Consider the following 24043-nt stretch of genomic DNA (forward strand, 5'->3'; position numbering starts at 1 on the left):
GAATGGACGATGCCGCCCCAAGCCCGAAACGCCCGCTGGACCCAGGAGCTGGGTGACCCTCAAGGCCCCCATCCCGAGGTGCACTCTGGGAAATGTAGTCCGTCCTCTGGGCCTGGCGCTGCGGGAGGCGGCACCCCAAGCTTTCAGGGAGCCGTGGGTGAGGCCTGCGGGCCGGGCGCCAGGATTAAGCAAAGGAACACGGACCTACACAGAGTGTTTCCTGTTCCTGGAAATGTCACCCCCACCTCTGCTGGTCCCATCAGCTTTGGGCGAGGGGGCAGGAGGGAGTTTCCTCTGCCGCTGTGGTTTGTGCTCTGCAGAATCTCCATCACCCCCTGATAGAATTTCAGTTTTGGGCTCCTAAATGTGCAGTGATGCCAAATACATTGCACAGACACTGTTGTTCAATCTTCACCGTTTTAAACAGATGACGCACAGAGATGCAAAGTCAGTTGTGCACTACAGAATTATAAATGGCGATGCAAGAGCCAAAGGTAGTTTTTAAAATGCAACCGCCACCATGATATGGGGGCGGGCGGGGCCGGGGAAACTGAAGAAGAATGAGTGGCCGTGTATTTGTGGCTCACACCTGTAATCCTTGCTACTATGAGGCTGAGATCTGTAGGATCACAAGTGAAAGCCAGTCCAGGCAGAAAAATCCCGTAAGACTCTTATCTCCAATGAACCAACCAAAAAGCCAGAAGTGGAGCTGTGGTTCAAGTGGTAGAGCACTGGCTAGCTTTGAGCAGAAAAAGTTCAGGGACAGCATCCAGGCCCTAAGTTCAGACCCCAGGACCAGCAAGAAGAAGGAAGGAAGAGGAGGAAGAAGAAGAAAAGGAGGAAACAGAAGCAAAGTTGAGCTCAGAGTAAAGAAACCAAGATGGCAATGGAGAACATATAAAGAGAGGTGGGGTGTCGGGAGGAAGAGGAAAAATAATTTTATGGTTAAGGGTGTAACTCAGTGGTAGAACACTGGCTTAGTATACACAAGACTCTGGGTTCAATCCACAGTAACACACACACACAGAAGTTAAAGCAGAGACACCAGGGGTGTGTGAGAAGAGAAAAGGCTATGTGAGGACACAATAAGTACGTGGCCATCTGCAAGCTAAGGAGTGAGGCTTCAGGAGAAACTGAAGCTGCCAACACCTTGCTCTTGGACTTCAGAACTGTGAAAAAATACATTTTGGTTGCTGACACCACCCAGTCTGTGCTACTTTGGTATGGCTGCCTGAGCAGACAAATAGGGCCTCCGGTGCTATAAATTTAGACACCAATTTAGCCCAGAGGGAAGAACTATGACTTGATGTGGGGGCTGTGGCCAGTCCTGTCCCCAAGCTGTTCACATCATATTTGAAGCACTTGGTTCTGGACTTAAGCAACTTGGGCCTCAGGGGTGTCTCACTCACACATTGTTATGGTTCCGTGTGTGTGTGTGTGTGTGTGTGTGTGTGTGTGTGTGTTGTGATGGTAGGGTTTGAATTCTGTCTTCATGCGTGCTAGGCAGGCTCTCTATCACATGCGCCATGTCTCCACGCTTTTTTGCTTTGTTTAGGTTTTTGTTTTTCAAATAGAGTCTCAGGTTTATCCTTCCATGTATGCTTTCTGTATAAGTAGGATAGCAGACATGTGTCAATGTAGACTGCATCTCCAAAATAAGCAGACAAAGAGGGCTGGAGGCATGGCTCATGTGGTAGAGCACCAGTCGAGCCAGCAAGTAGTGCAAATGCAAGGCCCTGAGTTCAAGCCTCAGTACTACCAAAAGAAGTTAAGTTGGCAAATAACTAATCAGTTCCATATTCTGCATACAGTTTTATCATTGATGAATATCTCAAACTTTAGAAATACTCTATTTTTTTTCTTTCTGATGCTGGTAGTAGAGTTTGAACCCAGGGCCTGAGCACTGTCCCTTAGCTTTTTCACTCAAGGTTAGTGGAATGTTCTACCTCTTGTGCCGCAGCTCCATTTCCAGCTTTTAAAGGAGTAGTTGCAGATAAGAGTCTCATAGACTTTCCTCTCCAGGCTGGATTCAAATTGCATTGCTCAGATCTCAACCGTCTGAGTAGCTCAGGTTACAAGCATGAGACACAGGCACCAATCCTCACGGTGACTTTCTTCCTAACAAAGCCCCTCATAAACAATCCTGAGAGCCCAAGAAGCCACACACCACATTTTCACCCCCTGCCTCCAGCCCCAATTCGTCCCCTAGGAAAACCCAAAGCTCACATCTGCCCTTCCATACGTGAGGATGGACTGGAATCTTGCAATTGCCTCTGCCCCATTCCTGCACATAGCAAGTATGGTAATAAATCTCCTCTCTCTCATTCTTACCGCCACTCCTGGATGGTGTGTGTGTGTGTGTGTGTGTGTGTGTGTGTGTGTGTGTGTGTGTGTGTTGATACTAGGCTTAAACTAATACTTGTGCTATTGCTTAACTTTTTCTCTCAAGACTGGTTTTCTACCACTAGAGCCACACTGGCTTCTTCTTTTTTTTTTTTTTTTTTGCTGGTTAACAGGAGGTAAGAATCTCTCTGCTTTGTCTGCCTGGGCTGCCTTCAAACCTCAGTCCTCAGATCTCAGCCTCCTGAGTGGCTGGGATGACAGGCTTGAGCCTCCAGTACCAGGCCCCTGACTCCTCTCTTCAATGGCATCTTGGGGGGAGTGGCTGGACCTGACATCTTGGAAGGCTTGGAGTGTGTGGCACAGAACTCCAAGGACATCAGGATTTGTATTGACTCATACAAGTTCAGAACATTGAGCTGACATTGGCCTCCAGTTGACCAGGAAATCGGGATGCTAGCTGCATCTGTGGTTCACCCTGCTAGGTGCTGGGAAGAGCCCATGGGCATCTGGAGACAAGAGACTATCAGGAGCCACGGCAGGGCCACAGGCTGCACAGGACAATGGGGACAAACAGCTGGGTAGGACTGAGGCCCTCAGACAGGAGAGGAGACCAGAGCTGGGCCCTCAGGACCAGAACTGAGGTGCCTCGGCCAGCAGCACTGAAGAGGGGTGTTGGTGACCATCCCTGTAACCCCAGCTACTTAGGAGGCTGAGATCTAAGGTTCAGGGTTTCAAGCCAGCCCAGCGGGCAGTAGGGGAGAGAAAGTCTTGTGAGACTCTTATCTTCAAAGAACCAGCAAAAAGCCAAAAGTAAAGGTATGGCTCAATTTGTACAGTTCCAGCCTTGGGCAGAATAGCCAAGCAAGAGTGCCAGGATGGGCTGGGGATATAGCCTAGTGGCAAGAGTGCCTGCCTTGGATACACAAGGCCCTAGGTTCGATTCCCCAGCACCACATATACAGAAAACGGCCAGAAGCGGCGCTGTGGCTCAAGTGGCAGAGTGCTAGCCTTGAGCGGGAAGAAGCCAGGGACAGTGCTCAGGCCCTGAGTCCAAGGCCCAGGACTGGCCCCCCCCCAAAAAAAAGAGTGCCAGGATGTGAGTTCAAACCTCAGTAGTGGGGCTGGGAATATGGCCTAGTGGCAAGAGTGCTTGCCTCGTATACATGAAGCCCTGGGTTCGATTCCCCAGCACCACATATATAGAAAATGGCCAGAAGGGGCACTGTGGCTCAGGTGGCAGAGTGCTAGCCTTGAGCAAAAAGAAGCCAGGGACAGTGCTCAGGCCCTGAGTCCAAGTCCAGGACTGGCAAAAATAAATAAATAAATAAAACCTCAGTAGTGACACAAAAAGTAAAATTTAAATGAATGAATAATAAGGAAGGCTGGATTCTCAGAGCCGCTCTGTCCATAGCACTCAGTGGTATGTGCTCCTAGCTCTCCATCAGCTTCACACACCCACATCCAGGGAGGGTGACCACTTGACACCCCCCACCCCTCGTGGTGACTGACAGGCAGCTCTCTACTGGCTGATTCTACTGGACTGTGCAGAGGGAAGAGAATAGCAAGAGGATCTGAAAGACGCCAGAGGAGAGGGAAGAAGGATGGCAGAGCTGACCTGCGCTGTCCAGCCTGGGAACAGGGCTGGGGTCAAAGCACACCTCCACAGAGCCCCAGACTGGAAGCAGAGCCCATGGAGGCCCGCTCAGCCCTTCCCCACAGGGGACACATGCCCTGGCAGGGAAGGAGGGAGGGCAGGGTGAGGAGAGCACAGAGAGCTGCTGATGTCTCCTATGAAGGACAGGGGCTAGCAGTAGACACAGAGCTTCTATGTGGAGCTTAAGGGAAAAAGACATAAAAAGGAGACAGAATTTCAGCCCCAGGAAATTCTCTTTATTTAGTTTTTTTAGTTTTATTTAGTTATTTTGTTTTATTTCTAGATTTATTATTTTTTATCATCCTGGGGCTTGAACTCAGGGCCTGTGTGCTGTTCCTGAGGGTTTGTTGTTGTTGTTGCTGTTTTTTGTTGTTGTTTTTGCTCAAGGTTAACACACTGCCACTTGATCCTTAGCTCCACTTCTGCCTTTTGCAGTGGTTCATTGGAGATGAGTCTTACAATGACCCAGTGGCTCATGCCTGTAATCCTAGCCACTCAGGTGGCTGAGATGTGAGGATGGAGGTTCATAGCTAGCTAGGAAGGAAAATCAGTGAGATCCTTATCTCCAATTATCTGCCAAAAAAAAAAAAAAAAGCCAGGAGTGGAGCTGTGGCTCAAGTGAAAGAGCACTAGCCTTGAGTTAAAAAAAAAAAAAGCTCAGAGACAGTACCCAAAACCTGAGTTCAAGCCCTAAAACCAGGCTAGCTTCAAACCACAGTCCTCAGATCTCATCCTCCTGAATTAGCTGGGATTCCGGGCAAGCCATGAGCACCTGGAAGGTCTCAGTATTGATGGATTTCTCTCCCTTCCCTCCCAGCCTCACTGTAAGCCTCCAGAACACACCCATGAAGGCCCAGCTCCCTGCTGAAATCATGCCCCTCATTGCAGCTGAAGGGGGCACTCTGCTCCTGCAGGTCCATAATCTGCCACCGAATCTTTTTGCCTTTCACTGGTTCAAGGGAAAAGAGGCTGTCCTCAGCCATCACACCTCTTTCTGCCAACAAGTGGACAAGCCAAAATACCAGCAGAGAGATAATGTTCTGCCATGGGTCCCTGGTGTTCGAGAATGTCACCCAGAATGACACCGGGTTCTACACCCTACGAATCGTACAGGACTCCCTGTGGAGTGAGATGGTGTCTGTGGAGCTCTGTGTGGCCTGTGAGTGATTCACCGGCACTCTGGGTGCTGGGTGGGGCGGATGCCCTGCATACACAGGCTGGCAAGCCTGCACAGAGCCTACCTCTTGTTTCACAGGATGTGGCTTTGTTGGGGTTTGAGCATTGAAGGAAGGAGTCCCTGGGAGCCACGTCCACCCACTGAGACTTGTTACAGCAGGCACAGAGGGATGGTCACAGGCCACGGTCCCACTGCCCTAGGGAGGGGTCTATGTTCCCAGAGAGCAAAATGGGAGAAAAGATGTCCCGTACGGGTCCCTTTTCCAGAAGGAATTGTGCCCCATGTGTTGTCTTGTGGGTCCTGGAGAACGAAAGCTGCTTGTGAGATATCTACTTGCCCAGAAAATACTGAGAGTGTTGCTTTGTTTTGTGTTAGTACTACTAGGGCTTGAATGCAGGGCCTGTGTGCTGTCCTGAGATTTTTTGCTCAAGGCTAGCACTCTACCATTTAAACCATGGTTCAGCTTTGGGCATTTTGGGTGATCAATTGGAGAAGAGTCTCATGGACTTTCTCAGGTTGGCTTGAACTGTGATCGTCAGATCTCAGCTTCCTGAGTAGCTAGGATGACAGGCGTGAGCTACCAGCACCCCATTGGAATTGGTCAGGAGAGAGGAAAAGCTCAATTATTCCCCATTCAAGTTAATCATCACTGGCCAACATATTTTGAAAATTGATGTTAATATGTCAGGATGAATCTTTTTTTTTTTTTTTTTTTGCCAGTCCAGGGGCTTGGACTCAGGGCCTGAGCACTGTCCTTGGCTTCTTTTTGCTCATGGATAGCACTCCACTACTTGAGCCACAGCACCACTTCTGTTTATATGGTACTGAGGAATCAAATCCAGGGCTTCATACATGTTAGGCAAGCACTCTACCGCTTAGCCACATTCCCAGGCCATTAGGATGAATCTTGAGATAAAAAAAATGGAACTTAGCCACCAAGCTCAGAAATTGCCAAATAAACCCTGTGGACACGCAGGGCCCTGGGAACGCTGGTTCATCCATCCACGGGTGTCTGAACCTGTCCCAGGCCTGGGGGCCACCACAGGAACCACAGCATACCTGTCCCCACAGAGCTCCCGCCCCAGCAGACAGCAAGACAGCAGCCATGGCATCTAGCGGGGGAGACCAGGGGGTGACAGCAGCTGCAGAGAGGACACAGCAGAGAAAGGTGAGAAAGCAGAGCTCCAGGGTCTCTAGAGGAGGGGGATCAGGGAAGGCATCTCCCCAGGACACCCCAAGTGTGAGCAGGAGGTGAGAGGGCAGCGAGGGGTGAGCTGTTGAAGCCCCTTGAGAAGATTACTGCACACAGAGGGGGTGGCAAATTCAGGGGCAGTGAAGGAATGGAGGTTATGCTGCTGACAGCCAGTAGGAGATAAACAGACAGACACAGACACACACACACACACACACACACACACACACACACACACACACACACACCATGGTAGGAATTGAAGACAACTCTCAGTACTGAGCTCCATTTCCCATCCAATATGGCGGTCTCGCTAATGATGGATTTATCTTTCTCCTCTCTTAGCCTTACTGGCATCAGTCCTGAAGCAGATTGCCCCTGCCAAGCTCACTGTTGAAATGATACCGCCCTTGGTTTTCAAAGGAGAGTATGTGTTTCTCCACATCCACAACAAGCCAAGGAACATGTTGGCCTCCATTGGTTCAAAGGAACCAAGATTGACACCTGGGAAGTTATCTTGCATTTTCCCTACAGTGGACAATTTAACTGAGGACCTGAGTCCAGTGGCAGAGAAAAATTGTACCCCCAATAGGTCTTTGCTGTTGAGGAATCTCACTTGGAAAGATACAGGAGTGTATAGCCTATAAATCATACAGGACGGTCACAATATTGACTTGTGGTCCATGGAGATCGGCCTCCCCGAGTGACACTTGTGAGCCCTGGGCGGGGGGATGCATTGCACATGCAGGAGGTCAGAGTCTACTTCCTGGTCTTCATAAGGTGGCCTTGATTTGGGCATCGAAGGCAGGACTCACAGGGAGCCAAGTCCACTCCCTGAGACGTGGTATAGAGAACATAGAGAGACGGTCCATAGGCCACAATCCCATTGGTCCGGGGAACCACGGAGATCCCCTAGGGAGGTCTGTGTCCCCAGAGGGTTAAATAAAAGATGTTTTTAGAGACCCTTCTTGCAGAAGAAAATGATCCCCAAGTGTTGGCTTGTGGGTCATTTAGAACAGATGCTGCTTGCAAGAGTATCTGATCTCCCTGAAAATACTGGAAGTACTTTCCTTTTCCTTTTTCTTTCTTTTCTTCTCTTATTTTCCTTTCCTTTTCAGTCTTTTCTTCCCTCCCCCCCCCCTTTTCTTTGGTGCCAGTCCTGGAGCATAGACTCAGGGCCTGGGCACTGTCCCTTTTGCTCAAGGCTAGCACTTTACCACATTGAGCCACGGCACCACTTCATTTTCTGGTGGTTAAATGAGGATAAGAGTCTCACAGACTTTCCTACCTGGCTGGCTTTGAGCTGTGATCCTCACATCTCAGCTTCCTGAGTAGCTAGCTAGGGTTACAGGTCTGAGCCACTGGCACCTGGGGAAGGTCTCACTATTGATGGGTTTCTCTCTCATTCCTCTCAGCCCCACAGTTAGCTGTCCAGTCTGTACCACCTTTTCCCACAGCTTTGTGAAGTCTGTGCCACCCAAAGTTATTGAAGGGAAAGTTCTTTTCCATGTCCTTAATCTGCCACAGAAGAGTATGGCCTTTCGCTGGTTCAAGGGAGAAGGAGCCACTGAGAGTCATCAAATAGCCTTCTGTTTTTTCCAACCATCAGCATATCTCAGCGGCAGCACACAGTGGTAGACAGAACTTGTTCTTTGATGAGTCCCTGCTGTTGCAGAACCTCACTCTGAAAGATGGCAGGTTCTACACCCTCCAAGTCAGTGGACAGAGCAGAGGATTGATTTGGTGTCTGTGGAAATCTCTGTTTTCTGTGATTCTCATGATCCCTGGATCCCAAGTGGAGTGGATGCACTGCACACACAGGATGTCAGGCCTACACAGAGCTGTGCATGTGTATGCACATTTACACACACACACACACACACACACGTGTACATATGTATACATCCCAAGGCAGGAGATTGAGGACACTTTCTCAGGGCTCTATTTCACTCCATACCAAGGTTTCAATATGAATGGGGTATCTTTCTCCTCCCTCCTAGCTTCCTTTGGAACCCTCTGGAAGACACCAATCCATGCTCAGTTAAGCATTGAACCAGAACTGCCCAGGAAAGTGTGGAACGTTTTCTTGTGGGTCCATAATCTGCCAGAGAATCTTTTAGCCTTTTCCTAGTTCAAAGGACAAAAGAACATTGCTTCCCATCAAATCACCGTGTATGTGCCACGTCTTGGAGTTATATTAGGGCCTGCAGCCAGCTACAGAGAGTTTGTGTACCCCAAAGGCATGCTGCTGCTTCAGAATCCCACTCAGGAGGACCTAGGAATGTACACACAACAAACTACAAGCAAAGATCTGTGGTGTGAGAAAATCTCTGCATATCCCACTTTACTGTGAGTGATTCTCACCATCCCTGGGTGCCAGGTAGGGTGGATGACCTGCTCACACAGAATAACAGGCCTGCGCAGACTCTACCTCCTCGACTTCATGATGCGGTCTTGTTGGGGTTTGAGCACTGAAGGCAGGACTCACAGGGAGCCAAGTCCACCACCTGAGACTTGTTATAGAGAGCACAGAGGGTCGGTCCACATGCCACAATCCCACTATCCTGGGGGCCACAGAGATCCCTAGGGAGAAAAGATGTTTTCTGGAGTCCTCTTTTCCAGAAGGAATGAACCCCAAGTGTTGTCTTGTGGGTCATTGAGAACAGAGACTGGCGGGGGGGGGGGTGCTTCTGCTCTCCTGGAAAATACTGGAAGTGTTTTGTTCGGTTTTGTGCCAGTGCTAGGGCTCAGGACCTCACACTCTCGCTTTGCTTCTAGGTCAATGCTGGTGTTTTACCAGTTGAGCTATGCAACTGCTTCGGGCTTTTTGCTGTTTAATTCAAGATAACAATGTCAAGGACTTTTCTACCCACTATGGTGTCAAACCTTCAATCTTCAGATCTCAGTTTTCTGATTAGCTAGGATTAGAGGTGAGCTCCATCCACACCTGCTGGAATTCCCAAGAGGAGTCAAAATGCTCAACACTTCACATTCAAGTCAATCATTACCATCCACTATATTTTGGAAAGTGATGTTAACATTGATGTCAGGGTGATAAATGAAAATAAAATACAACTGCTGCTTGAAATGTGTTCTTAATCATCAATCTCAGAAACTGTCAAATAAATCCCATGGACATGCAGGGCCCTGGGAACGCCGGCTCCTCCATCCACAGGTGTCTGAGGCTGTCCCAGGCCCCGGGCCACCTCATTGTCCCTGTCCCCGGAGTGCTCCTGCCTCAGCAGGCAGCAAGACAGAACAGTGAGGGCACCTAGAAAGGAAGGCTAGGGGTGACAAGAACTGCAGGGGGGACAGAGCAGGGAGAGGTGAGAAAGCAGAGTCCTGGGGCCTCTAGAGGAGAGGTCAGGGAAGCTGTCTCCCCAGGACACCCTGAGTGTGAGCAGGGGTAAGCCATCAACTCCCTGGAAAGTTTGTTGCGCACAGAGGAGATGGCAAGTTCAGGGGAAGTAGAGAAATGGAGATCATGCCAGGTGCTGGTGGCTCATGCCTGTCATCCTAGCTACACAGCTACACAGGATGCTGAGATCTGAGGATCACAGTACAAGGCCAGCTTGGGCAGGAAGTCCATGAGACTCTTATCTCCAATGAACCACCAGAAACCAGAAGTGACTCTGTGGTTCAAAGTGGTAGAGTGCTAGCCTTGAGTGAAAGAGTTCAGGGACAGGGCCCATCCCAAGTTCTAGTCCCACAACCAATTAAAAGAATTTTAGAATAATAAAAAGAAAAGAAATGGAGGTCAGGCTGCTGGAGCCAGTAAGACAGACAGACAGACAGACAGACAGACACACACACACACACACACACACACACACACACACACACACACACACACACACACACAAACCTATAGTTTGGCACCTGGAATTGGTCATCCTAATTTGGTGTTATTTCCTACAATGACATCCATAGCACCCTCCAGCCCCTCAGAGGGAGTCGGGGCCCACACAGTACCCCAACTTCCCCATTCCTCCCTGGCAATAGCTCTTGACTGTTAGGAATAAATTGCTGGGAGCACGGGGCTCACCCGCCTTTCTCCCGCGATTAGTGGTCAGCACCATGGACAGCGCCGTGGGCCTCCTGTCCCCAGGCTCTGCAGCAGGAAGGAGGTGGAGGGGGACATCACAGCGGTAAGAGCCACCCACTTCTCCCCTGCCCAAGTTCTTACAGGGAAGATCGGGGGCTCCTGTGCCTTCTGCCCTGCGTGTCCTCAGCGTGTGAAGGGACATTAGGGTCATGGCCTGTCCACTTTGTCCCCCCAGGGGGAAGATGGCTGCACCCCCAAGCGAGGCCTTGTGGGAACTGAGAGCTGGCTCCAGACTCATGGCGTGGGCCCGTCCTGGAAGTCAGGGGCCTGGTGTATGGCACAGTGGTAAGAATAGGCAAGTCCCTGTTTGACCACTGGCAGTGTCAAATCATGATCAATCCATCAACCAATCATCACTTGAGACTTAGGACCTCTCCCTATCAAACTGATGGGGACTTTTTTTTTTTTCTGGGCTTGAGGCTTGATCTCTGGGCCTGGCACTGTACCTGAGCTCTTCAGCTCAAGGCTAGTGCTCTACCACTTGAGCCACAGCACCACTTCCAGTTTTCTGGTGGTTCATTGGAGATAAGAGTCTCACAGACTTTCCTGTCCAGGCTGGCTTTGAACTGCGATCCTCAGATCTCAGCCTCTTGAATAGCTAGGATTACAGGTGTGAGCCACCGGTGCCTGGCTGATGAGTGATTTCTGGCTTTACTGCCTGGCCTTGAAACTACACCTATTACCAGCCCCAGAGACACACACCCCCTCCCAGGTCACAGTGTCCCCCTCTTGAGCTTCAACTGGGTCCCTGGGAAACTGAGCCAAGCCAAGCCCCCTGCAAGTTGCTCCAAGCAAAGCCTTGTCACCACCCCCACCACTCCACCTTCGTCGTCCACATCTCATCCCATCTAGGGAGCCACTCCACTTCTACAAACTTAGCTCTGCCCCTCCCAGAACTCAGGCCCAGTCTCGCCTTCACACCTCCCAAGTCACCCTGTGCCAGGACCCCCTGGATGCTCAGGGGCCTCCCCCACCTTGAATAGGGAGGTACTTGATTCTCTGTCCTCTTTCCTGAGGAGTCACAGGGCCCTGCAGACCTCTTCATACCCTCCAGATTCACACTCACAACTTCAGATCTACATTAATCATCTTCAGGGGGAAAGCCCTGGGAGGAACAGCAGGTTCTAGAACATTCCACTCTCAAGAATCACTCCTGAGTCTTCCCCTCTTCCATCACCTATGCGTTGAACACTAATTTATTTTTTTAATTTTTAAATATTTTTATTATCTTTAAGTAGTTGTACAAAAAGTGGCTCAGCAAAGCAGCTTATAACTACAATGATTCTTGATCAATGTCCCCCTTTTCAACATCCTCACCCATCGTTTTGTCTTGTTCTTTCTGTACCATGTCTAAGAAGTTTTTGCTAGCCGGGCACCAGTGGCTCACACCTGTGATCCTAGCTACTCAGGAGGCTAAGATCTGAGGATTGTGGTTCAAAGCCAGCTGGGGCAATAAGTCCACGAGAGTCTTTTTTTCCAATTAATCATAGAAAAAATGGAAGTGGACCAGTGCCTCAAATGTAGACCACTAGCCTTTAGAAAAAGAAAAGAAAAAAAGAAATCTTTGGAGGCTGTGAATGTGACTTAGTGGTAGAGTGCTTGCCTAGCATGCACAAAGCCCTGAGTTCGATACCTCAGCACCACATAAACAGAAAAAGCCGGAAGTGGTGCTGTAGCTCAAGAGGGAGAGTGCTAGTCTTGAGCAAAAAGAAGCCAAGGACAGTGCTCAGGCCCAGAGTTCAAGCCCCAGGACTGGCAAAAAGAAAAAAAAACTTTGCCTACTCCAGAATTGCAGATATAGTCCCTTGTTTTTAGAGATTTTACATGTTAGTCTTACCACTGGATTTATGATTCACTGTGAGTTATTTTTTTTATCACATGAGCTAAGATTTAAAATTCCTTTTTTGTAGAAGAGTTATACATCTGAATCTTGGCATAATTTTTTGAAAAGACCTATCTCCTCCTTGTATTATTAAACACTAATTTAGATGTTTCTCTTGTTCATACAGTGGAGATGACTCTCATGTTATACAATTATTGTGACCTGCCAGGTGATGGTGGCTCATTCCTGTAATCCTAGCTACTCAGGAAGTTGAGATCTGAGGATCATGGTTCAAAGCCAGCTCAGGAAGGAAAGTTTGTGAGACTCTTATTTCCACTTAACCATAAAAAAAAAAAACAGAGGTGGATCTGTGGCTGAAGTGGTAGTGCACCAGCCTCGAGTGAAAGGGCTGAGGGAAGGTACCTAGACTGGGAGCTTTAGCCCCAAGAGTGGCACAATTTTTTTAAAAGAGAAAAAATTTTAATCTGAATGTTCAAGAAACTAAGGTAGAAAACTGTGAATGAGTATCGTCCATGCTGGAAAACAGCTTTAGTTTAGAACACTGATATTTCACGTGGACCTGCCCAGTGAAAAGGGACTTTTTTTTTTTTTGGCAATCATGGGGCTTGAACTCAGGGCCTGGGCTCTGTCTCTGAGCTATTTTGCTCAAGTCTAGTGCTCTACCACTTGAGTCACAGATCCACTTCGTTTTCTGGTGTCTCCTTGGAGATAAGAGTCTCATAGATTTTCCTGCCCAACTGGTTTGAACTGCAATCCTCAGATCTCAGCTTCTTGAGTAGCTAGGATTACAGGCAACTGGCTTGAAGTATTTTTTTTTTTCATTTTAGGTATGAGACTGGGACTTAAACCCAATATTTAACACTATGCCTCCCTGGCTACTGATCTACCAACTGAGCCATGCCTTCCGGCCTGGTCGGACTGACTTCTCCACTCTGAGCCACACTCTCCTGCAGCCACCTTTCCAGTCACCCTGCTCTGCAAGAATGACAGAACCCATGGCTAAATATCTTGTAAAGAGTCACACAAACTTGTGATGAGCCCCCTCTCAGGCCACAATGCCTGTTATCCCCGACAAGTCCACCCCACCACCACCACCACACACATACACAAGCTAAGGAGAAACCACAAAGCACATTCATCCAGATTCCTCACCCAGTTCAACCCCTGCCTCCAGCCCCAATTCATCCTCTAGGAAAACCCAAAGCTCACATCTGCCCTTCCGTACATGAGAATGGACTGGAATCTTGCAGTAGCCTCTGCCCAGTTCCTGCACGTAGCAAATGTGGTAATAAATATCCTTTCCCTCTCCTTTACTTCGGCTCCATTTTTTAAAATGTGCTGGTATAGGACTTGTACTCAAGTACTCATGCTCTAGCTTGGCTTTTGCTCTCAAGACTGGTTTTCTACAACTTGAGCTACACCTCCACTTCTGGCTTTTTCTTTACTTTTGCTGGTTAACAGTGGGTAAGAGTCTCTCTGCTTTGTCTGCCTGGGCTGCCTTCAAACCTCAGTCCTCAGATCTCAGCCTCCTGAGTGGCTGGGATGACAGGCTTGAGCCTCCAGTACCAGGCCCGATTCCTCTCTTCAATGGCATCTTGGAGGGAGTGGCTGGACCTGACATCTTGGAAGGCTTGGAGTGAGTGTGTGGCACAGGACTCCAAGGACATCAGGATTTGTATTGACTCATACAAGTTCAGAACATTGAGCTGACATTGACCTCTCAGTTGACCAGGAAATCGGGATGCTACCTGCATCTGTGGTTCACCCTGCTAGGTGCTGGGAAGAGCCCATGGGCATCTGGAGACAAGAGACTATCAGGAGCCATGGCAGGGCCACAGGCTGCACAGGACAATGGGGACAAACAGCTGGGTAGGACTGAGGCCCTCAGACAGGAGAGGAGACCAGAGCTGGGCCCTCAGGACCAGAACTGAGGTGCCTCGGCCAGCAGCACTGAAGAGGGGTGTTGGTGACCATCCCTGTAACCCCAGCTACTTAGGAGGCTGAGATCTAAGGCTCAGGGTTTCAAGCCAGCCCAGGGGGCAGTAGGGGAGAGAAAGTCTTGTGAGACTCTTATCTTCAAAGAACCAGCAAAAATCCAAAAGTAAAGGTGTGGCTCAAGTTGTACAGTTCCAGCCTTGGGCAGAAGAGCCAAGCAAGAGTGCCAGGACTTGAGTTCAAACCTCAGTAGTGACACAAAAAGTAAACATTTAAATGAATGAATAAGGAAGGCTGGATTCTCAGAGCCGCTCTGTCCATAGCACTCAGTGGTGTGTGCTCCTAGCTCTCCATCAGCTTCACACACCCACATCCAGGGAGGGTGACCACTTGCCACGCCCCCCCCACGTGGTGACTGACAGGCAGCTCTCTACTGGCTGATTCTACTGGACTGTGCAGAGGGAAGAGAATAGCAAGGGGATCTGAAAGACACCAGAGGAGAGGGAAGAAGGATGGCAGAGCTGACCTGTGCTGTCCAGCCTGGGAACGGGGCTGGGGTCAAAGCACACCTCCACAGAGCCCCAGACTGGAAGCAGACCCCATGGAGGCCCGCTCAGCCCTTCCTCACAGGGGACACACGCCCTGGCAGGGGCTCATGCTCACAGGTGAGGGGAGAGTTTCCTGGAGGAGGGAAGGAGGGAGGGCAGGGTGAGGAGAGCACAGAGAGCTGCTGGTGTCTCCTATGAAGGACAGGGGCTGGCAGGATACACAGAGCTTCTATTTATAACATAAGGGCACAGGACATAAAGAGAGACAGAGGCTGAGTCACAGGAAATTCTCAATGAACTCAATGATCTTTTTCCCTTTTTGTATCAATCCTGGGGCTTAAATTCAAAGCCTGGGAGCTGTCCCTGAGCTTTTGTGCTCAAGGCTAGCACTCTACCACTTGAGCCACAGTGCCCCTTCCAGCTCTTTGATGGAAAATTGGAGTCTCACAGGTGGGCGGGGAATGTGGCTTAGTGGTAGAGTGCTTGCCTAGCATGCATGAAGCCCTGGGCTCGATTCCTCAGTACCACATAAACAGAAAAAGCCGGAAGTGGCTCAAGTGGTAGAGTGCTAGCCTTGAGCAAAAAGAAGCCAGGGACAGTGCTCAGGCCCTGAGTCCCAAGCCCCAGGATTGGCAAAAAAAAGTATAAATAAATAACAGTAAAATTAAAGAGTCTCCCACTGTGGCCCAGGTTCGATTCCCAGTCAGGGAAACCAAAACAAATAAAATAGTCTCACAGGCATTCCTGTGCAGGGTGGCTTCGAACCACACTCCTCCTGAGTAGCTAGTGTTACAGGTTTGAGCCTCCAGCACCTGGCTTAAACTGGAAATTCTTAATGGGATAGGAAAAGTTCAACCCTTCCCCCATTCAAGTTAATCATCAACAGCCACTATATTTTGAATATTGTCAATAATTATGTCTGGGAATGTTACAATAAAAACACAACTAAAGCTTTAATCCAGTCCCTCTCTAGGTGCTGGTAGCTCATGCCTGTAATCCTAGCTATTGAACAGGCTGCAATCTGAGGATTGTGATTCAAAACCAGCCCAGGCAGGAAAGTCCATGAGATTCTTATTCCCAATGAAGCATCCCTCCCCACCCCGCCAAAAAAAGCCAGAATTGGAACTATGTCTCAAGTGGTAGAATGCAAGCCTTGAGCAAACAAGCTAAAGGACAGCACTGAGTTCAAACCCCAGTAGTGCAGGGGGGAAAAAAAGGAAGTTCTTAGCCACCAACCTTAGGAATTGTCCAATAAACTCATGGACATGCAGGAAAGTTCAGGGGAAGTGTAGAAATAGAGATTGTGAAGAAATAGAGCTAGAAGGAGACAGACAGACAGACAGACAGACACACACACACACACACACACACACACACACACTTCAAGGGAGTGGATTGAAGACACTTCTCAGGGACCGTTTTTTTTTCTTTTTTTTTTTTTTGCCAGTCTTGGGGCTTGAACTCAGGGCTTGGGCTCTGTCCCTGAGTCTCTCTGTGCTCTAGGATAGCACTCTACCACTTAGTGAAAGTGCCACTTCTGGCTTTTCTGTTTTCTGTTTCTGTGGTGCTGAGGAATCGAACCCAGGGCTTTGGACATGGTAGGCAAGCACTCTACTGCTAAGCCACCTTCCCAGCCAGGGCTCCATTTTCCTTTCAGTACCAGGTCCCACCATTGATGTACTTCTGTCTCACCCCTCCCAGTCTCCTTTTTAACCCTGTGGAACCCATCCAGGTGGCCCCATTCACTGTTTAATCTGTGCCACGTGTTGCTGCAGAAGGAAGCATCGTTTTCCTACAGACCCAAAACCTGCTACACAGTGTGTTTGCCTTACGCTGGTTCAAAGGCGAGGAGATGGTGCACAGCCAACAAATTGTCTTCTATTTGCCAAAAGAGAGATACTTCAAAGCAGGGCCCGCCTACCGAGGCCAGCAGATCCTGTTCCATGATGGCTCCTTAATGTTTCAGTTGGTCACAGGAAACGACACTGGGTTCTATACCTTGGAAGTCATCCAGGATGACCTGTGGCGTGAGGTGGCATCAGTATTTCTCCATGTGTCCTGTGAGTGACTCTCACATGAGCTATGGGGGAGGCAGAGGGGTGACAAGAACCACAGAGGGGACATAGCAGGGACAGCTGAAAAAACAGAGCCCCAGGGTGTCTGGAGGAGGGGATTAGGGAAGGTGACTCCCTGCCTAGGACACCCCGAGTGTGATCAGAGGTGAGAGGGCAGCAAGGGGTGATCTGGGAAGCCCCCTGGGAAGAGTACTGCACACAGAGATGAAGTGACAAGTTCAGGGGCAGTGAAAGCATAGAGGTTGTGCTCTTGGCAGAGCCAGTAGGATACAGACAGACACACACACACACACACACATACACACACACACACACACACACGTACATACCACTCCAAAGCACGGGAATGAAGATAACCTTCTCTCAAAGCTCACAACTCCATTTTCCAACCAATACTAAAGTCTCAATATTGCCAGGTGCTGGTGGCTCACACCTGTCATCCTAGCTACTCAGGAGGCTGAGATCTGAGGATTGCGGTTCAAAGCCAACCCCGGGAAAGGAAAGTCTGTGAGACTTTTATCTCCAATAAGTCACTAAAAAGCCAGATGTGGAACCATGTGTGGCTCAAGCGCTAGCCTTTGAGCCGAAGAAACTCAGGGATAGCATACAGAGGCCCTGAGTTCAAGCCCCAGGACTGGCACACACAAGAAGTCTAAATATTGATGTGTTTTTCTCCTCCTTCTTAGCTTCATCTCTACCCTTATCCAACTGGACCACCCCTGCCAACATTCGATTTGAATTGGTGCCGTCCTATGTTTTTGAAGGAGAGAACATTCTTTTGTGGGTCCACAAGTTACCCAAGAGTTTATTAGCCTTTCGCTGGTTCAAAGGAAAAGAGGCTAAAGATTCCAATAGAATTTTCTTTTATTTGCCAACCATTGAAAAATCGAAACCAGGACAGGCCTACAGTGGCAGAGAACAGATGTACCCTAATGGCTCCCTACTTTTCCAGAACATCACTCAGAATGACACTGGCTTCTATACCCTAGAAATGATCACAAAAGATGTGAAGAGCGAATTGCTGTCCATGGCGATCCACCTGACCTGTGAGTAGTTCTCAGGAGCTCTGGGTGCTGGGCGGGGTGGATGCCCTGCACACACAGAATAGCAGGCCTGCGCAAACTCTATCTCCTCTTGTGCCAAGTCGTGAGACCACCACTGAGAAGACCACCGAGACTCAGACATTCCGAAATGCAAAAGCAAGGCAAGGCTTTATTTAAGCAAGCTGCAACTCGGGCCTCGTCCTACCCACCAACACAGCGGAGGTTAGGAGGGAGCCCCGAGCTGTGATTACATAGGGCTTATAAAGGCTAAGAACAAGGTTACAACAATCAGCTGTTCAAGCAAGCAAGATTAGGACACAGGTACAAATCTGATTGGCTCAGGGTTCGATTCTAAAATGGGGTTCACGTGGTAAAATGGGGTTCACGTGGTAAAGTGGGGCCTGACTTCAAAGTCTGGCACTTCATTCTCCTTCATGATGTGGTCTTGCTGGGGTTTGAGCATTGAAGGCAGAGCTCACAGGGAGCCAAGTCCACCCCCTGAGACTTGTTATAGAGAATGCACAATTCCACTGTCCTGGGGGCCCCTAGGGAGGTTTGTGTTCCCAGAGGGATAAATAGGAGAAAAGATGTTTTTTGAGTGGCGCTGTGGCTCAAGTGGTAGAGTGCTAGCCTTGAGCAAAAAGAAGCCAGGGGCAGTGCTCAGGCCCTGAGTTCCCCCTTTTGAGTCACAGATCCACTTCTGGTTTTCTGATGGTTAATAAAGATAAGAGTCACATGGACTTTCTTGCCCAGGCTGACTTTGAATCATGATCCTCAGATCTCAGCCTCCTAGATAGGATTACAGGAGTGAGCCACCAGTGCCCGGCTTCTTTCTCCTTCTGCTGTTCCTCCTCTTCCTCCTCCTCCTCCTCCTCCTCCTCCTCCTCCTCCTCCTCCTCCTCCTCCTCCTCCTCCTCCTCCTCCTCCTCCTTCTCCTCACCTTCTTCGTCTTCCTCCTTCTTCTTTTTTTTGCCAGTCCTGGGCCTTGAACTCAGGACCTGAGCACTGTCCCTGGCTTCCTTTTGCTCAAGGCTAGCACTCTGCCACTTGAGCTACAGCACCACTTCTGGATGTTTTCTATATATGTGGTGCTGGGGAATCGAACCCAGGGCTTCATGTATACGAGGCATGCTCTCTTGCCACTAGGCCATATTCCCAGCCCCCTCCTCCTTCTCTTGGAAAGAATGGACAGGCCTGGGAATGTGGCTTAGGGGTAGAGTGCTTGCCTAGCATGCATGAAGCCCAGGTTTAATTCCTTAACACCATATAAACAGGAAAAGATGGAAGTGGCGCTATGGCTCAAGTGGTAGAGTGCTAGCCTTGAGCAGAAGAAGCTCAGAGACAGTGCCTAGACCCTGAGTTCAAGCCCAGGACTGGCAAAACATAGTAGATATATGATAGATAGATAGATAGATAGATAGATAGATAGATAGATAGATAGATAGATAGATGCTCTACCACTTGACCAACAGCAGCAATTCCAACTTTTTACTGATTACTTGGAGATAACAATCTTATGGGGTTTTTCTGTCTTTGCTGGCTTTGAGCCCTGATCCTCAGATCTCAGCCTCCTGAGTAGCTAGAGTTGCAGGCGTGAGCCACCAGTACTCCACTGGAATTTGTAAACAGAGAGGAAGAGCTCAGCTCTTCCCCATTTAAGTTCATCACCACTAGCCAATGTATTTTGAAAATTGGTGTTAATAATTTTATCAGGGTGCTGGTCATCGGAGGCTAATGCTACTCAGGAAAGCCCATGAAACTCTTCTCTCCAACCAACCTCCAGAAAACCAGTAGTGGTGCTGTGGATCAAAAGAGCAAAAGATCTGAGACAGTGGCCAGGCATCAAGTTCAAGCCCTGTGACTGACCAAAAAAAGTTCAGGAATAGCATCGGGATCTTAGTGAAGATACCTTCCCAGGGTTCAGGGTTCCTGTTTCCATTTAATACCAAAATCTTAGTTTTGGTGGGTGTCTCTCTTCTCCTAGCCCCGCAGTTAACCTTCTGGTACCGCACTACCTTTGCCAACGCCACTGTTGAAATCATGCCACCCAAGGTTATCGAAGGGAAGACTGTTCTCCTAATCGTCCACCATCTGCCACAGGATGTGCTAGCCTTTCTCTGGTTCAAAGGAGAAAGCACAATTGATAGTCAACTAATTCCCTTCTCTTTGCCAACCATTGGACAGTCTCAAGGGCCTGCACACACTGGCAGAGAGATTATGTTCCCCAATGGGTCCCTGCTTCTGCAGGGCCTCACTCTGAAAGACACCGAATTCTACACCCTCCAAATCTTCTGGATGGATTACAGGATGGATTTGATGTCTGTGGAGATCTTTGTATTCCGTGAGTGATTCCCATGAACTCTAGGTCCCCCGCAGAGTAGATGCACTGCACACACAGGATGGTGGGCCTGCATCAAGTCGACCTCATGTTCTGAATATTGTGGCTTTGTTGGGGTTTGAGCATCAAAGGCAGGACTCACAGGGAGCCAAGTCCACCCGAGACTTGTTACAGAGGGCACAGAGGGACTGTCCACACGCCACAGTCCCACTGTCCTGGGGTCTATGGAGATCCCCAGGGGAGGTCTGTGTTCCCAGAGGGCAAAATGGGAGGAAAGATGTTCCTTAATGGTCTATTTTCTAGAAGGAATCATACCCGGAGTGTTGTTGTCTTGTGGGTCATGTAAGAATAGAGGCTACAGTCAGGCACTGGTGGCTCATGCCTGTAATCCTAACTGCCCAGAAGGCTGAGATCTGCGGATTGTGGTTGGAAGCCAGCCTAGGCTCCAATGAACCACTCAAAAAAGCAGTTCTGCTGTAGCCCAAAGTGGTAGAGCACTAGCCTTGAGCGAAAAAGCTCAGGGGCAGTACCCAGGCCTTGGCCATTAAAAAAATAGAGGCTGTAAGATATCTTCTCCCTAAAATATACTGGAAGTATATACTTTAAATTAGTTTTGTGCCAGTACTGGGGCTTGAACTCATGGCCTGGGCACTGTCCCTAGCTTTTATGCTTAAGGCTGATTCTCTCTCTCTCCCTCTCTCTCTCTCTCTCTCTCTCTCTCTCTCTCTCTCTCTCTCTCTCTCTCTCTCTCTCTCTCTCTCTCCCCCTCTCTCTCTTTGGCCAGTTCTGATCCTTGAACTCAGGGCCTGAGCCTGTCCCTGGCTTCTTTTTGCTCAAGGCTAGCACTCTACCACTTGAGCCACAGAGCCACTTCTGGCCGTTTTCTATATATGTGGTGCTGGGGAATCAAACCCAGGGCTTCAAGCACTCTTCAAGCACTCTTGCCACTAGGCCATATTCCCTGCCCTCTCTCTCTCTCTCTCTGAAGGGTGATTCTCTACCACTTGAACCACCACGTCTAGCTTTTTGATGGTTAACTGGAGATAAGACTCTCACAGACTTTTCTGTCCTGGCTCTGCCTTCAAACCAGGATCCTCAGATCTCAGCCTTCTGAGTAGCTAGGATTACAGGCGTCACCACCAACCCCCTACCAAAATTCTTTAGAAAGAGGGAAAAGCTCAGCTCTTCCCCAGTCAATCTACCATCACTGTCCAAGATTATTTGGAAAAAATCAATGTTAATACTTACATCAGGATGCTCATTGAAATAAAAGTACAACTGAGGCATGAACATGTCCTTAGCCACCAGCCTCAGAAAACTGCCAATAAGCCCCATGAATAAAGCCCTGAAAATGCTGATTTATTCATCCATGGGTGTCTGAGCCTGTCCCAGGCCCGGGGACCACCACAGGTACCACAGCGTCCCTGTCCCCACAGAGCTCGGCCCCCATGGGCAGTAAGTCAGGGAAGTGATGGTGTCTAGAAGGGGAGGCCAGTGGGTGACAAGAGCTGCAGAGGGTACCTAGCAGGGAGAGGTGAGAAAGTGAAGCTCCAGGGTCTCTAGAGGAGGGGGTCAGGGAAGGCATCTCCCCAGGACACCCAAGTGTGAGCAGGGGCTAAGAGGGTATCGAGGGGTGAGTTGTGAAGCCCTCTGGGAAGATTACTGCACACAAAGAGGGAGTGGCAAGTTCAGGAGCAGTGAAGGAATGGAGGTCATGCTTCTGACAGAGCCAGTAGGAGACACACAACCACACACACACACACACACACACACACACACACACACACACACACACACACATACACACACACACAGAGCAAGGAAAGGTATTGAACATTGAAGGCACATTCTCTGGGCTCAGTACTCCATTTTCCATTCAGTATGATTCACTAATGATGGATTTCTCTCCCATCCCTCCCAGCCTCCCTTTTAACCCTCTGGAAGTCACCAATCCCTGCCCAGTTCACTATTGACATCATGCCCCCCCCCCCCGGCCACTGAAGGGAGGGACATTCTCCTGCAGGTCCACAATCTGCCACCGAATCTTTTCGTCTTCCGCTGGTTCAAAGGGGAGCAGACCATCGCTCACTGTGAAATAGCGTCCTATGTGACCCAGCTGAACATCACCACACTAGGCCCTGCATCCAGACACAGAGAGATCGTGTACCCTGACGGGTCCCTGCTGCTGCAGAACGTCACTCTGAAAGACATCGCATTCTACACCCTCCAATCTATAAAGGAGGATCTGTGGAGTGAGACCGTGTCCTGCATAGCCCTGGCCTTACCGTAAGTGATGCTCAACAGCCTTGGGTGCCAGGCGGGGTGGATGGCAGGCCCACCCCTAGTCTACCTCATGTTCCCCATGAGGTGGCCTTATTGGGGTTTGCACACTGAAGGCAGGACTCCCAGGGAGCCAAGTCCGCCCCCGGAGACTTGTTACAATCCACAGGCCACAGTCCCATCGTCCTAGGGGCCACAGAGATTCCTTAAGGAGGTCTGTATTCCCCATGGAATAAGTAGGAGAAAAGTTGTTTGTTCCTTGGTGGGCCCTCTCATCCTAGAGGCTGAGATCTGAAGGTTGTGATTGCTGTCCATCCTGGCAGACCACCATGTGAGCTTCTTATGTTCCAATTCACCAGTTAAAAAGTCAGAAGTGAGCTGTGGCTCACATGGTAGAATACTAGCCTGAAGTACAAAAGCTAGTTATCCAGGTACTGGTGGTTCACGCCTGTCATCCTAGCTACTCAGGAGGCTGAGATCTGAGCATGAAGGTTCACAGCCAGCCCAGGAAGGAAAGTCTGTGAGACTCTGCTCTGCAATGACCCACCAGAAAAACAGAAGTGGCTCCAAGTCCAAGCACTAGCCTTCAACAAAACAGTTCAGGAAGAGTGTTCAGGTCCTCTGTTCAAGCCCTATGACTGACAATTGAAAAAGCAAAAAGCTAAAGGACAGCCCCTAGGCCCTGAGTTCAAGTTCCAGTATTGGCATGTGCACGCGCGCGCACACACAGACACACAGAGATACACACACACTTAATGTCACCTGAACAAAGACACAGATGCTCTTCATAGGGTCAGGTCCACCCTGTGGCCACCACACAGAGCTCACAATGGCCCTGGGAACTGGCTGATAGCTGGAAGCAGCATGGTTCAGGCCACAGGATAATTCCCAGTCCCTTCTTTTCTGTTTCTCCACAGAGCCAGTAGCACGGCCCTCTACATAAGCTAGAAAGCCTACAGTCACAGAAAAGGGGCTTGTAGTCCTGACCTGTCTGCCTAGTGACTCTAGGGTCTCTATCTGGTGGATCTTCAATAACCAGAGTCTGCATCTCATGGAGAAAGGATAAAGCTGACCCAGAACCTGTCTCAGGAGAGACCCTGTCAGGAAGGACAACACCAAGGAGTGCAAATACAAGGTCTCGCACCCCATCAGATCCACACTTGGACACTCCCAAAGGTTATTAAAGTTTCTGGGTACTGGTGGCTCATGCCTGCCATCCTAGCTACTCAGGGGGCTGAAATCTAAGAATTGAGGTTCAAAGCCAGCTGGGGCAGGAAAGTCTGTGAGACTCTTATCTCCAGTGAACCATCAGAAAACCAGAAGTGATACTGTGGCTCAAACTGGTAGAGCCCTAGCCTTCAGCAAAATTGCTCAGGGCAGTGTCCAGGCCCTGAGTTCAAGTCCCATGACTGACAGGGAAAAAAAAGATTATTAAAGTCTCTTGATTCATGATCATGTGACATCGCAGCTCCCAGACATTCCTATGTACTGGGCAATTGTGAAGAATCCA

General features: G+C 49.4%; 1 protein-coding gene across 1 annotated transcript; it reads left to right on the plus strand.

The window, feature by feature from the left end:
* The first annotated feature begins 4869 nt into the window (after positions 1-4869).
* Positions 4870-22743, plus strand: LOC125338949 (carcinoembryonic antigen-related cell adhesion molecule 3-like). Its single transcript, XM_048329980.1, is given in 9 exon segments — positions 4870-5018; positions 5020-5156; positions 6712-6793; positions 7824-7897; positions 16573-16857; positions 17559-17918; positions 19900-20018; positions 22277-22539; positions 22650-22743. Coding segments are annotated over 9 exon segments (1563 nt in total).
* Positions 22744-24043: the final 1300 nt, after the last annotated feature.

The sequence above is a fragment of the Perognathus longimembris genome, chromosome 20 (genome assembly GCF_023159225.1).
Source record: "Perognathus longimembris pacificus isolate PPM17 chromosome 20, ASM2315922v1, whole genome shotgun sequence".
NCBI lineage: Eukaryota > Metazoa > Chordata > Mammalia > Rodentia > Heteromyidae > Perognathus > Perognathus longimembris.